This window comes from Podarcis vaucheri (assembly GCF_965113315.1).
Source record: "Podarcis vaucheri genome assembly, chromosome: 16".
Classification (NCBI taxonomy): domain Eukaryota; kingdom Metazoa; phylum Chordata; class Lepidosauria; order Squamata; family Lacertidae; genus Podarcis; species Podarcis vaucheri.
Window position 1 is genome coordinate 24,511,671 of NC_138754.1, and position 14,737 is coordinate 24,526,407.

The window sequence follows — 14,737 nt, forward strand, 5'->3', positions numbered from 1 at the left end:
GATGCCACAAATATATTGTAGACAGGAAAGTGCAAGGCAGGGTGTGTGTGCTAAATTTTGGCATTGCACAGGGCACCGCTGAAATTTGAGACCCCAAGGACTGTGACTGTCAACAGCTACAGCCAGCACAGCCAGTTGTCCGGGAAGATGGGAATCATAGAATCATGATGGAATGGACCCTATGGATCATTGCGTCCAGCCCCCTGCAAATACAGGAATGTGCCGCTATCCTTTACGGGGATTGAACCTGCAATTTAGGTGTGCAACAGCATCCGGAGGGCAGCAGGTTGCCCATTCTCCATTCTGATACCTGCCAGGCTGTGGCTGCGCATATGTATCTTTAGAGCACACGGCTTCCCCCAAAGAATGCTGGTAACTATAGTTTACCCTCAGAGAGCTACACTCCCTCAACAACCTATAGTTCACAGGACTCTTTGAGGGGAACCATGTCCTTTAGATGTATGGTATGGATGTGACCCCAGTCTGTCCCAAACCTTTGATTCCGAAGGGCTCCTGCGTTTCCGTCTCAACAACGGGCTGTCAGTGCAGACACACCGAGCTACATGGATCGATGGGTCTGGCTCAGCATAAGGCAGCTTCCTGTTTTCCTCTACGGTCCTTGTTGACCGGTGACATTGTTTGACTACTTCCAGAAGCCGCTGCCTTGGAGCAGAACGTTTCCACCTTGAAAGAGAAGCTCCAACGGCAGGAAGACACCATCCAAGGGCTGGGTAAGAGGAACACCAGGCAGCATTTCATACAGGCCATTCCCAAGATTCAGAACATTTAATGTAATTTATTTCACAAACTACACTGCTTGACTGTAAAAACTAACAAACTGGTATCTTGTTGCAGTCTTGCTAACTGTCCCAAATAATAGACCAGTGTCATTTCCTACGTACTGCAGATGGAGGAAAGAGGGATCATAGAGGTATAGAACTGTAGATTTGAAAGGGGTCCCAAGGGTAATCTATTCCATGCCCCTGCGATGTAAGAATCACAGTTAAATAAAGCTGGGCAGATGGCCAATGAGATATCAAAGAGATAAACAACTAACTAACATTTAGAAGACATCTGAAGGCAGCCCTGTTCAGGGAAGTTTTTAATGTGTGACATTTTAATGTATTTTTAATCTTTGTTGGAAGCCGCCCAGAGCAGCTGGGGAAACCCAGCCAGATGGGCGGGGTACAAATAATAAATGATTATTATTATGGCCATCAAACCTTGTTAAAAATGCCCTGTGAATAAGAGGCTGCCACCTTCCAAGGGAGTCTGTTCCACTGACCTTTTGCCATCGAGAAGTTCTTCCGAATGTTTCCTCGGAAACTTCTTTCTTAACATTTGAATCTGGTGGTTCAGATCCTACCCTCTGGAGCAACAGAAAACAAGCTTGCTTCCTCTTCCACGTGGAGGCTGAGAGAGGGTGGCCAGCCCCCCACCCTCAGGTGAATACCTGAAGGAGCGCCTCCGCCTCCGTTGTTCAGCACTGACTCTGAGATCTAGCATTAAGGGCCTTCTGGCAGTTCCCTCCCCGCGAGAAGGGAGGCTACAGAGAACCAGGCAGAGGGCCTTCTCGGTAGTGGCACCCACCCTGTGGAACGCCCTCCCGTTAGACGTCAAGTAACTATACAATCTTTTGAAGGCATCCGAAGGCAGCCCTGTATAGGGAAGTTTTTTTAATGTTTAATGTTTTATTTTGTTTCTGTATATGCTGCAAGTTGCCCAGAGTGGTTAGGGCAACCCAGTCAGATGGGAGGGGTACAATTATTATTATTATTTGTTGCCAAAGCGGTCTATAGTGGGGAGCCTTTTTCAATTTGCTGAAAGAATGAATGGAAATGCTACGGCGCTTATTTCCGAGTAACTGTGTTGGATTGTGGCCACCACTTTTTGCCATTTATTTTTCAATGTGCAGCCGTGCCTTGGTTCTCGAACGCCTTGGTACTCAAACGTTTTGGCTCCCGAACAGTGCAAACCCAGAAGTGAGTGTTCGGGTTTGCAAACGTTTTTTGGAAGCCGAACACCTGACACGGTTTCCGCAGCTTCCGATTGACTGCAGGAAGCTCCTGCAGCCAATCGGAAGCTGCGCCTTGGTTTTTGAACCATTTCAGGAGTCGAACGGACTCCCGGAACGGATTAAGTTCGAGAGCTAAAGTACCACTGTATTTAAGAGCCAGCCTCTGGGACGAGTCTGACTCTTGCTTCCTTGCCTGAAATCTGAAATTGCAAACCACTAGTGTGTGACATGATGCTCTTGAGCTATTGTGCATTCCCCAGAGCGAGCGAAGCGCGAGCTGTTGCAGGAGTTAAGGGAGACGAAGGTGTGCAAAGCAGAGGTGGACAAGCTGAAAGACCAGCTTGGGGTCCTCACGAGCCAACTGGAGAGTACCAAGCAACAACTGAACGGGGCCATCACTGAGCTGGAGAAGGAGAAGGCCAAAGCTGAGAGCGTGCTCCGGCACAAAGAGGTGTGGCTGGGGGCATCAGGGTGGGCAACCTATTCTTGATGCTGTTATTTATTTCATTCATCTCCCACCTTTTCCTGTAAGGAGCTCAAGGTGGCTTACATACTAGTTCTCCTCCCCACAACCAACCTACAAGGTAGATAGGACTGGCCCAAGGTCACCCAGTGAGCTTCATGGCCAAGTGGGGGTGCGAAACCTGGTTTCCCAGTCGTAGTCCAACACTCTAACCAATACACCACCCTGCCTCTAACTCCCAGCAGCCCCATGGCGGAGGAGGCGGGTCGGATCTCATTCCCCGTTGCAGCGCATAGGAATCTTCTTAGAATTACAGAATCATAGAGCTAGAAGGGACCACAAGGATCATCTAGTCCAGGGTTTCCCACACTTGGGCCTCCAGCTGTTTTTTTGGACTACCATTCCCATCAGCCTTGCCCACTGGTCCTGCTAGCTAGGGATGATGGGAGTTGTAGTCCAAAAAACAGCTGGAGACCCAAGTTTGGGAAACACTGATCTAGTCCAACCTCCTGCAATGCAGGAATCTTTTGACCAAGGTGTTGCTCGAACCCACAACCCTGAGATGAAGTCTCATGCTCTACCAATAGAGCTATCCCAGAGTGAAACCACTGGTCCATCTAGCTCAGTGCTGTCTGCACTGACTGGCAGCAGCTCTCCAGGGTTTCACGCAGGGAATCTTTCCCAGCCCTACTTGGGGGTTGAAGCTGGGACCTTCTGCAGGTGAAGCAGATGCTCTACTGCTGAGCATTGCAGAATGCAAAGTGGGGTTCCTTTAACCTGTCACCCCCCACCGTTTACAACCTGCCCCTTCAATGTGATGCACTGCCCCTTCATTGGCTTTCCACCTTGCATCTGTTGAGTCCAAACTAACAAGATCTCCCCCTCTTGTGCTGAAGTCCCTGCAGACCAAGCAAATGACTCTGATGAAGCAGCTGGATAATTTGGACCAGGAGTGTGAGCAGCTGAAGACCAGCCTGGCTGACAGGGAGGAGGACCAGTACATCTTGAAGGAGAGGCTGAAGGAGATGCAGGAGGAGAAGTGGGAGATCCAGCACCAGCTGGCAGCCCAGCAGGTCTGTAGGAAGTGGGCAGGGTAGGGACGCCTGGCATGGGCTCCTCTGGCGAGACCCGGGCCATGTCTCCCCAGCACAGGACAAACTGCACCGAGAAGGATGAGAATTCTCATCAAACTGCGGCGAAAAATTTTCTAGCCATTTTGCCATGTTAAAACTTTTATATGCCATAATCTATGCCAGCTTTTGCCAACCCGGTGGCCTCCGGCTGTTTGGGACTACAACTCCCATCAGCCGTGCTCCCGACAGCCCCAGCATCCTATGGCTGTGTTGGCTGGGGCTGATGGGAGTGGTAGTCCAAAGAAAGGTGAGCCTCCTTTCCCATCTGTCTCGCTGCAGAAGCAGACAGAGCGAGCGCAGAAGGAAAAGCTGAGCCTGGAGCAGCGTGTGTCTGAGCTGCAGACAACCGTCTCTGAGCTGAAAGAGCTGATTGAGGAGCTGAAGGACAGGGAGAGGCTGCTGGTCCTCTTCCCAGACCTTCACATCCCTGTTGAGGCACAGTATGAAGGTAAGGAGGCCAAGGGAAGGGAGGTCCGCTGTGCCAGGGGGAGGAGCTAATAGGAAGACGGGGAGGGGCTTGGAAGTTGCACCTAAGAACACCATCAGAGTCTGGGTGCTGGATCTGGCCAAAGGGGACCCATCTGGTCCCAACATCCCAATTTCACAATACCCAACCAGATGCCCCCAAGGGAACCCTGTAAGAAGGACCTGAGCATCTCTCCCTATCTGTGATTCCCAGTCACTGGCATTCAGAGGCAGACCACAGCTGTCATGGCCAATACCTCTCACCATTAGGTAACGTCTTCTATCATTTAGCAAAAACTTTTTCCCTAAACAAGCACATAAGCAAATAACAGGCTCAGTGGCAGAAGGTCCCAGGTTCAGTTTCCAGGGGTCTCCTGCCTGAAAATCTGGAGAGCTGCTGCCGGCCTGAGTATGCAATACTGAGCAAGATGGGGCAATGGTCTAACTCGCTATCAGGAACCTTCCTGTGTCCAGATGTGCTCCTATTGCAGGCCAAGACCTCCTTAGTAATCTGAAAGGGATCGTTTAGGGAAGAGAAAGAGGTTGCTGAGTTGAGGGTCCGGCCTTGACCCACTCCCCACCCGCCCCCATTTCAATGCTGTGAGCCCGTGATGCCCAGTCCATCCTCGCTCGCTCTGTCACAGGCACTGGGGACGTCATGGAGGACATGGGCAAGCAGCTGCAGGCCAACAACATTCGTATCAGCATCCTGGAGGAAGAGAACTCGCGCCTCCGAACCGCAGTGGCCAAAATGAGAGAAGCAGCGCAGCAGGAAGGACCTAAGGTAGCAACAAAATGGGAAGAGCCATGGCGACGGGCGGAAATTGGGGGGTTGGTTGTATATAAATTGCTTTACAGTGGTACCTCGGGTTACAGACGCTTCAGGTTACATACGCTTCAGGTTACAGACTCCGCTAACCCAGAAATAGTACCTCGGGTTAAGAACTTTACTTCAGGATGAGAACAGAAATCGTGCAGCGGCAGGCCCCATTAGCTAAAGTGGTGCTTCAGGTTAAGAACAATTTCAGATTAAGAATGGACCTCTAGAATGAATTAAATTCTTAACCAGAGGTAAAGGTAAAGGTAAAGGGACCCCTGACCATTAGGTCCAGTCGTGGCCGACTCTGGGATTGTGGCGCTCATCTTGCTTTATTGGCTGAGGGAGCCAGCGTACAGCTTCTGGGTCATGTGGCCAGCATGACTAAGCCACTTCTGGCGAACCAGAGCAGCGCACGGAAACACCGTTTACCTTCCTGCCAGAGGTATCTACTTGCACTTTGACGTGCTTTCGAACTGCTAGGTTGGCAGGAGTTAGGGACCGAGCAATGGGAGCTCACCCTGTTGCTAGGATTCGAACCACCAACCTTCTGATCAGCAAGTCCTAGGCTCTGTGGTTTAACCCACAGCGCCACCCACGTCCCAATTAACCAGAGGTACCACTGTATAAATAAATAAAACAGAGGTGTCACCCATACCTGAATTTAATATGGAACTCCCCTCACCGCAGCTTGTTCCTCCAACCCAGCTGTGGAATCTGTCTTCTCCCCAAGACAGCGGGACGCACACGCCAACCAGGTGAGCGTTCTGGTTTGAAGCATCCTCCGACCATGAACAAAGAAAGGCCCTTCCTCAGCCCCCTCTTTGCTTCCGTTCCTTCTGCAGGCATCCCGCACATACGAGTGCCCAGGGAGCAGCGCTGAGGCCTCCTGCCAGCCCCAAGAGCCCAGGGAGCCCGACCCCACACAGATCTAAGAGCACCCGCAATGCCTCGAAGAACGGCTCCCCCTTCCGAAGCCAGCAGTCAAAGCCGTTCACAGGAGAGGCCGCCCGGAAATCGGCGTTCACCTTCATCTCTGAGGAACAAGCCATCCGAGCCCACGCCCGGGGGAAAGGGAAAAGCAGGACCCCAGGCCACTCGGCCCGTTGCAACAGGAAACACCAGAAATAACAATAAAAAGGCCCTGCAGAGCAAGTTCAGAAGGTTGACAACATTTCCAAAGCAAAGCGGGGAGTGGGGGGGGGGGGTTGGTGGCGAAGGGAGACCAAATGGCTGGACCTCTCCCTGACTGCAAATAATCACCGGTGCAATGCTGTTCCTGTGCTCAGGTGGTCATGCACCTTTGCAATGGTGACCCCTCCAGGTGACCCTCACCAAAGTCTTTATAGGTAATTGATGAGTTCACTAAGGCAAGGATGCAGGAACCATCTTTCTGAGTCTTTTGCCCTGCTCTGAGTTGCCAGGTCCAGTAACCTCCCTGCAAAAAAAACCCCAAAATAGCGTGGGGAATTTGGCTTCCATTTTTAAAAATCAACCTCCCTCCCAAAAACACCCCACCAATTTCAGTTTGTAAATAACAGAGAGGCGAGAAAGAGAGGACATTAGCTTCCTTCCCCTGAAATCCAGTCCATTGTGGTAGGATGGTCACCTGAGCACAGAACTTTGGCAGGGTGAGGAAGGTTCTGCAAGTGTGACTGGACCAAAAGCAGACTAGGAAGGTGGGAGTAAGAATCTCAACAATATGCATGTCACAACTGTGATGGCCAGGAGGGGCTGCGGCCAGTGGAACTTCTCCCTAGTTAAAGTAATTTGTGTGTTTAGCTCTTCCGCATCTTCCAACAGGAAATGCAGTGGCGGAGGGGATCCTCAGAGGGGAAGTGACCCAGTCAAGGATCCCCTGCAGAAAAGAAGCAGATCATTGTAACGCAGATGTCCAATTTTTCTTAGCTCCTTTTCTGACCTAGGGGGGTAAAGCCAGATGCTTTTCGTCTTAACTTGGGTGGAAAAGGCCAAGAACTCCCCCCTACTAAAGGCTGCGTGTGGATTCTAGACAAGAACACACAACAAAAAAGCAGAGTAAACGGAGTTCAACATTTGGAGAATCTCAATGTTGTTATTTTTAAAAGCACGTTTCTAAACCTGTTTGCTGCAAGTACAGGCCTCCTAAGCTCCTCTGCCTTCCACCTGCATCGACTGCCTCCAGTTCCCCTTTGAGTGAGGCTTCCTAGAATTATTTTACAGTATTTCTGAACCTTATAACTCGTGCTTCACAAGAACAAAGTAGCTTCCATTAATTACAGTTGTGGACATAATTAAAATAATACCATGTGCAATAAAATTATGACATCAATCAATCGGTATGAGACAACTAAACCTGGGGGGTCATATGCAGGGGGTCATGCAGGGGGGTCATATTCTAAAAAGTGGTTTAAAAAAAAATACAACCCCAAACAGAATCTCAACTTATTTGAAGCCCTGGGATGTACTCAGGAGTGTCCTCTGTCCCACCAAGGGATCCCTGTTGTCTCCTCCCCCTGTTGACAGAGGCCCCTGCAAGGCAAGTCGGGGTCAGGCTGCCCCATCGGCAAGGGGAATGTTCTAGGCAGGGGAAAAGACGGGATTGCAATGGAATGCTGCTGAGTCAAGCATCTTGTTGCTTAGATTTTTTCCTCCTTTTTATTAGTACAGGTGGCTCTTTACACACCCCAGCAGTGCCTCGAGTGCCGGGACGCTCTCCAGAGAGGGCTCTGCGGCCCCTCCATAACCCCCTGCAGTCTTGCCCAGCCCCTTCTCTCTAATAAGTTAGTATAAATAAAGCAAGCATTTCGAAATCCCCACCCTCCCCAACCCTAAGCAAGTGAAGCCTCCTCCCATCAGGAACAGTCCAAGCTGGGAAAGGGGGGGGGGCTTGCAAGGTGGCAAAACAAGGTACAAGCAGAGTTTCAAAAAAACCTCAGCACACACATACACCCTCCTCCCCAGGTTCATACTGCACAGATGCTCCACCAATGGTGCAATTGATTTAGCCCAGCACAGAAAAGGCCAGAGAACAAACACATTATTATTTTTACACACACACACACTTCCCATCTCAAAGGAGCCCCAAGTTCCAAGAGAGTCATTTCCTCCATGTCCCGAGCAGCTGCCACGGCGTCCAAACACTCTGGGGAAAATTGCTCTCTCCCTTGAAATACAAGCAGATTGATCCGTAAAGGCGGGCAATCGTCGTGCTAACTGTCTTGACAGCAGTTTCCTAGGCAGGGAAGGAAATAAAAGAGAAGGGGGTATTTTACTAGAAAGGCAGAGATCCCCCAGGCCATGAGGCCTGTTGGTGAGACAGCGCTCCGGCCGCTATTGCGAAGCTGTGGTCCTTGTGGTGTCGGGTGTCGTGACCACTGGGGTCATGCTGGCTGGGAGTACAGAGTCCCAGCATCTCAAGGGCTGCAAGTTCCCCAACCTTGCTCTAAGGGCCACAGGGTTGGGGGAGGTAAGAGGGGGATGTGCAACATGGATCCCAGGAGGGGAAGTGGATGAAGTGCATGGGCAGCGGAAAACGAAATAGAAGAAGAGTGCCTCTGAGAAAGAGCAAAACTCCCCGAATGGAGAATTCAATTGCTTGCTTGCTGGCTGTTCTTTTTAAAAAGACCCAAGAGCAAAAGGCCTGAGCCTTCAGAGAGAAAGCTGTTTTAAAGAAAAGAAAGACAGACAGACCAATACCAAGGCTCAGTGCATTTGCTTCCTCCACCCGAGAAAGGAGGCCACTTCCCCCTTTTAAGGGACACACATTTAAGAAATGAGGAAGTAACAGCAAACATCATTATGGCTTTCCATCCTCCTGTTCCGGCGGCTGAATGGGAAAATGAAATTCTGGGCTTGGTAGTTAGGGCAGAGTGGGGCTCCCACCTTGGCAACTAGATCACCAGAGCCAATTCTAGGTCGCTCTTCTAGCTGCAGTAATCTCTGGCCATTGTGAACTCACAGGAGAGCATGAAATGAAAATACAAATTGTGGGTTGGCATTTGGGGCTCAACCCAAGTTGTGATGCTGGGATTGTAAAGCAATAATAAAGACCGCCTCTGAGGATATGCAGAGTGCCTTTCCCTTGCTGCCAAGTATGTCAGTCTCCATGCAGCCTAAATTTTCCCCAGTCCTCCAAAAACTTGTGGTCTCTTTGAAATCTGATCTTTCCCGTTAACTTATCCAGTTCCGCATAGTCTGTTAGTTTTGCTCTCCATTCTTCCAAAGTCGGTGTCTCCTGTTGTTTCCACCTCTGGGCCAGTAGGGTTCTCGCTGCCGTTATTGCATACTGAAAAAGTTTTCTATCCCTCTTATTTATTGCATTCTTGGTTACTCCTAGCAAAAAAAATTCTGGTCTCTTTACAAAATTATACTTCAACATTTTTTTTAACTCACCATATATTGTTTCCCAGAACCCCTTTACCTTTCTGCATTCCCACCACATGTGCATAAATGTACCCTCCTTCTCTTTGCACCTCCAACATTTATTACAAGTTTTGTACATCTTTGCAAGCCTAGCAGGTGTCATATACCATCTGTACACCATCTTCATAGTGTTTTCTTTCAACGTGATACATGCCGTGAAGTTCAAATTTTCAGTCCATATTTTTTGCCATTCCTCTAATTCTATACTATATCCCAAATCCCTGGCCCAGTGAATCATTACCTCTTTCACCTCTTCGTCCATTGTTTCCCATTCCAATAAAATTTTGTACATTTTAGATATTATCTTATAATCGTTATCAATAATCTCTGTTTGGAATTTCGAGTCTTTTTCATTATATCGTCTCTCTTTTATCTCCTTTTTAAACATTTCACTTATCTGAAGGTATTGCAGCCAGTCATAAACATATTCTTTTACTTGTTCGTATGGTTTTATCCTCCATTTATCCCCTTCTTTCATGACCAAATCATTATACGTTATCCAGTTACACCCCATATTAGTTTTCTTAATAGCTATAGCCTCTACCGGAGAGAACCAATGTGGGACTCCCCTTTCTAATATGTTTTTATATCTGTCCCATACTTCAATTAACGATTTCCGGAAGATATGGTTTTCAAACGATTTGTGACCCTTTTTCTTCTCTTTCCATAAATGCACGTGCCACCCGAATCTAATATCAAATCCCTCCAGATCCAATAGCTTTGTATCTTTCAATTTTATCCATTCTTTTACCCAGCAAAGACATGATGCCTCATAATATAACTTCAAATCTGGCAGGGCAAAACCTCCTCTTTCCTTTACATCCGTCAACAATTTATATTTGATTCTTGGCTTTTTGCCCTGCCAGATATATCTTGATATCCATCTTTGCCATTCCTTAAAGATCTTCACTCCTCTTAGTACTGGGATCATCTGAAACAAGAATATCATCTTTGGCAACACGTTCATTTTGATCATTGCTATTCTACCCCAGAAAGATAGTTTTAGCCTTCCCCAGCTCTCCAAATCTTTCTTAATTCCCTGCCATACCGGTACATAGTTATTTTGAATTAGGTCAATATTTTTAGTTGTTATCCATATGCCCAAGTATTTCACCTTCCTAACAATTTCGATACCTATTTGTTGTTGTAATATCTCTTGCATTGTTTGGTCCATATTTTTTGTTAAGATCTTTGTCTTCCCCCTATTTAACATAAAACCGGCCACCTCACCAAATTTTTCAATTTCCTCTATCACCTCAGTTGCATTATCCGTCGGCTCCTCCACCATTATAACCAAATCGTCCGCAAAGGCTCTAACTTTATATTCATTGCGGCCTACTGTCACCCCCTTTATCTTTTTATTTTCTCTAATTGACTTCAGAAGAATCTCCAGCACCATGATGAACAGCAGTGGCGAGAGCGGGCAGCCCTGTCTTGTGCCCTTTGATATTTTAATTTCTTCTGTTGTCACATTATTCACTAACAGTTTTGCCCTTTGGTCCATGTATATTGCCTTCATTCCATTAAGGAAGTCGTTTCCCATCTCCATGTATTCCATATTTTTTAGCATAAAGTCCCATGATATGTTGTCGAATGCCTTTTCGGCGTCGACAAACATTAACATTGCTCTTCTCTCATTGTTCGCTGTCAAGTACTCCAGAATGTTTATTATATTTCTCACATTGTCTCTCATCTGTCTTCGTGGAAGGAAGCCTGTCTGGTCTTCGTGGATGATTCCTTGCAAAACCTTTTTTAATCTCTTTGCTATTATTCCTGCGAAGATTTTATAATCGGTGTTTAGCAAAGAAATTGGTCTATAATTCTTTACTTGTGTTAAATCCGTACCTTCTTTTGGAATAAAAGTTATATATGCTTCCTTCCAGGTCTCTGGAATCTCCCTCTCTTTTAAGATATTATTCATTGTTTCTTTCAGCGGTGTTATCAAAATTGTTTTCAATTCTTTGTAATACCTTGCTGTGAAGCCATCTGGTCCTGGGGCCTTCCCGTTTTTCAACTCTGATATAACCATCTTGATTTCCTCTTCGTCTATCGGGGCATTTAACTTATCTCTTGCTTCTGTTGGGATCTTTTGCACCTTTTTCTCTTTTAAGTATCTCTCTATTTTCCTTATGTTATTCTTTTCTTTTTTCCTATACAGTTGACTATAAAAGTCCAAAAATCCTTTCCTGATGCCCTTAGGGCTAGTTATCTCTTCGTCCCTTACTCTGATCTTATTTATTGTACTCTGTTCTTTCCTTTTCTTAATCTGCCAGGCCAGCCATTTTCCAGATTTATTCGCAAATTCAAAATCCTTTTGTCTTAATCTTTTAATATTCCATTCCACCTCCTTATTTATTATCATAGCAAATTGGGTTTGCAAGGTCTTGATACTTTGTCTAACTTTCCTATTGTTCGGATTTTTAATTAACTTTTGCTCATATTCCATAATTTGTTTTAGTATTTCTTTCTTCTCTTTCTCTCTATTCTTCCTTTTAATTGAGTTTTGTTGTATATAAAGACCACGCATCACCGCCTTGCTTGCGTCCCACACTATACTCATTTTCGTACCCTTATTACAGTTATCTATGAAGTATTCATTCATTTTCTTCTGTGCCTGTTGTACAAATTTTTGGTCATCAAAAAGGCTATCGTTCATCCTCCATCTAAGCGTTCTTTCTTCCAGGCCTTTAATCTCCAATTTAATCGGACTATGATCTGAGATTACTCTTGGTTCTATTTCTATCTGGAGGGTTCTTAGGCTTAATTCATTTGATATCCAGATTTGGTCAATTCTCGACATAGATTGATTTGGTTCTGAATGATATGTGAATTGTTTTTCCTGTGGATGTCTTAGTCTCCATATGTCTACTAAATTACAGTTTTTAATCATTTCAAAAAATGATTTAGGTAGCTTCCCTTCTTTTGATCCACTCTCCCTCAACCTATCCATTTCGATTGAAACCACCCCGTTCATATCTCCCATCATAATTATTTTTTGGTCCACATATTCCATCAATTTTTCCTCCAAGTTTTTATAAAAATCAGCTTTATTCCCATTAGGTGCATAAATTCCAACAATTATTATTTTTTCACCTTGCCAATTAATTTGTACTGCAATAATTCTTCCTTCTTCGTCCTTAAAGATTTGATGCGCTTCTATTTTGTTTTTTATATATAAAATTACTCCTCTTTTCTTCCCCTTATCTGAAGATATAAATTCGTTTCCAAGCCTTTTGTTTATCAAAATTCTCCTATGCCGTTTTGCCACATGCGTCTCTTGCAAACAGATGATATCTAAGTTTTTTTTCTTTAGAAGTTGTTCCACCTTATTCCTTTTTTTTTTATCATTCAGTCCGTTTATATTCCAGTTCCATAATTTTAATGCCATCTTATCTTCTTTTTTTGTTTTTTTTTGTTTTCAGTTAATAGGAATACCTTTCTCTTTAGTTGAATTCCTTATAATCCCTCCTCTTCCTCCTCTTCCTCCTCTCCCTCCTCCTCCTCCCGCTCCTCCTCTAATCCTTCCCCGGCCTTCCTCCTCTCCCCCACATCCTTCAGTCCCTTCACCTCCACCCCTCCTACTGCTCCTCTAAGCTCTTCTTCCTCTTCCGTTAATAACTCTTTGTATTTTCTTTGGAATTTACCTATTTCCTCTGGTCTGGTTATTCTATGCCTTTTATTTTTATAAGTGAATGAGATTCCTTCCGGAAACTCCCATTTGAATTCTATATTATTCTTTTTGAGAATTTGCACCTGTGGCTTATAGGGGTCTCTCCGTTTCAACAACCTAATTGGTATATCTTTAAAGATGATTATGTAACTACCATCGATACATAATCTTTTTTCCCTATTTTTTTGTAACACCATGTTTCTCATGTCTCTGTCCTTAAAGACTATAAGACAATCCCCTGGGAATTTCCTTGCCTTGGTCGTCTTCACTTTTAGTCTAAAGACATTCTGTATTGTGTTCGCGACCTCCTCTGTTTGCCACTCCAGCCATTGTGCCAGTTCTGTTAATAGTTTTTGCCTAATATTCTCTCCTTGATTCTCTGGTACCCCCCTCAGTCTTAAATTAACTTCCCGCTGCCGAAGTTCATTCATGGAGATCGCATCCCACATTTCCTCTTGTATTTTGTTGGTTTCTACAAGTCCTACTCTAATTTTGTCATCCTCACGCTTTAACTCCTTCATTTCCAGTTTTGTCCTTTTCATTCCTTCTTCTAACACCTGGGTTCTTTTAGATACCTCTTTAATTTGTCCTTTCAACTCACTCACAGTTTCATCTATTTTCTTATCCATTTTCCCAATCTTTGAATCTACCTGCTCAATTTTTGTTTCCAGATTTTTTTCACTTTGCCTTATATCTGCGAACATCTTTAATATTTCAGATCTAAAATCTGTTTCTTGCTTAGACCCCTTCCTTTCCCCTGGTGTCCCCCCATTCCCGCCTTTCTTTGGTACATGAGACATTTTATACCGAATTGTCTTACTACGTTAATTAAATGAAGTAAAAAGCTTATTGCAATAATCAAATTACCCTTCTCCAATCTAAACGTATCAGTCAATTTTACAATGTTTTCCAAGGCTCGGAACAATAGCACACAATATCAAGTCTATTGGTGCCTTCCAATTCTTTAGGATTCCATACACTTAATATTAGTAGGTTTATAATGAAGTAATTCAAATAGTCTTAAGTGAAGTCTCATGGAGATAAATTTAAATAGGAGTCCAATTGCCACCAATTAGGCTATTCCACCAAATGTAGTATTCCCACAAACCAAAGGGAGAGTCCAGAGAGGTCAAGGGAGGAGAGAGTATAGTTTATAATCCTTCTGGGGACTTCCCCAATTTTAGGTCTATTAAATGGACAGCTCAGTTCTTCTTGCCCCCAAATGGGCTATTCCTTATGAGGTTGTTTATTCCAAAAGTTATTTTGAGTTCACTTTTTTTCTTCTTGCCCCCAATTGAGCTGACTCCCAAAAAATTCCAAATCGTCAAGAAAAATAAAAAGAAAAAAGAAAGAGAAGAAGGAGTCGATTGTAGTTTCTCCCCTGTCCACCAGGGGTCTAGTATCCAATTAACGGAGGAGTGACAGGGAAGAAGGAAAGGAAAGAGCGAGAGAAGGGAGGAGAGAAATGAGAGTTTGTTCAACTTCTCTTTTAGTTTTTGCCCACCGCTTCTTCTTTAGTTTTGCCCCCAACAAATAGAGGCTTTTATCAAATTATTAAACTTAGGTAGAATATTCGGAGGGCTTAGCAAAGGCGATATCCTCTTCCTCTCCCCGCTGGTATTTCAAAGCGTTTGTAATGGAGACCCAACTTTCACGAAATGGAGACCTCCGTTATGCAGAGCTTCTTAAGTGAAACTAAGTTTCGCGTCCTTCCCCCTGTCGCCGGGAGGGCTAAGAAGAAGCCAAAAGTAGCAAAAAATTATCTCTT

At 45.3% G+C, this 14,737-nt stretch overlaps 1 protein-coding gene across 4 annotated transcripts in view; it reads left to right on the top strand.

The window, feature by feature from the left end:
• Positions 1-14,737, top strand: part of CCDC157 (coiled-coil domain containing 157) — a 106,127-nt gene that overhangs the window by 7,183 nt on the left and 84,207 nt on the right. For 2 of the 4 annotated variants that reach the window (XM_082203150.1, XM_082203149.1), the window contains exons 5-9: positions 654-731; positions 2,278-2,468; positions 3,377-3,553; positions 3,893-4,061; positions 4,723-4,947. In XM_082203150.1, the coding sequence (XP_082059276.1) occupies positions 654-731; positions 2,278-2,468; positions 3,377-3,553; positions 3,893-4,061; positions 4,723-4,947 (840 nt within the window). Of the gene's footprint in view, positions 1-653; positions 732-2,277; positions 2,469-3,376; positions 3,554-3,892; positions 4,062-4,722; positions 4,964-5,585; positions 5,654-5,740; positions 6,051-14,737 lie in introns of those variants that run through there. The other 2 variants (XM_082203148.1, XM_082203151.1) reach the window with 2 other exon arrangements.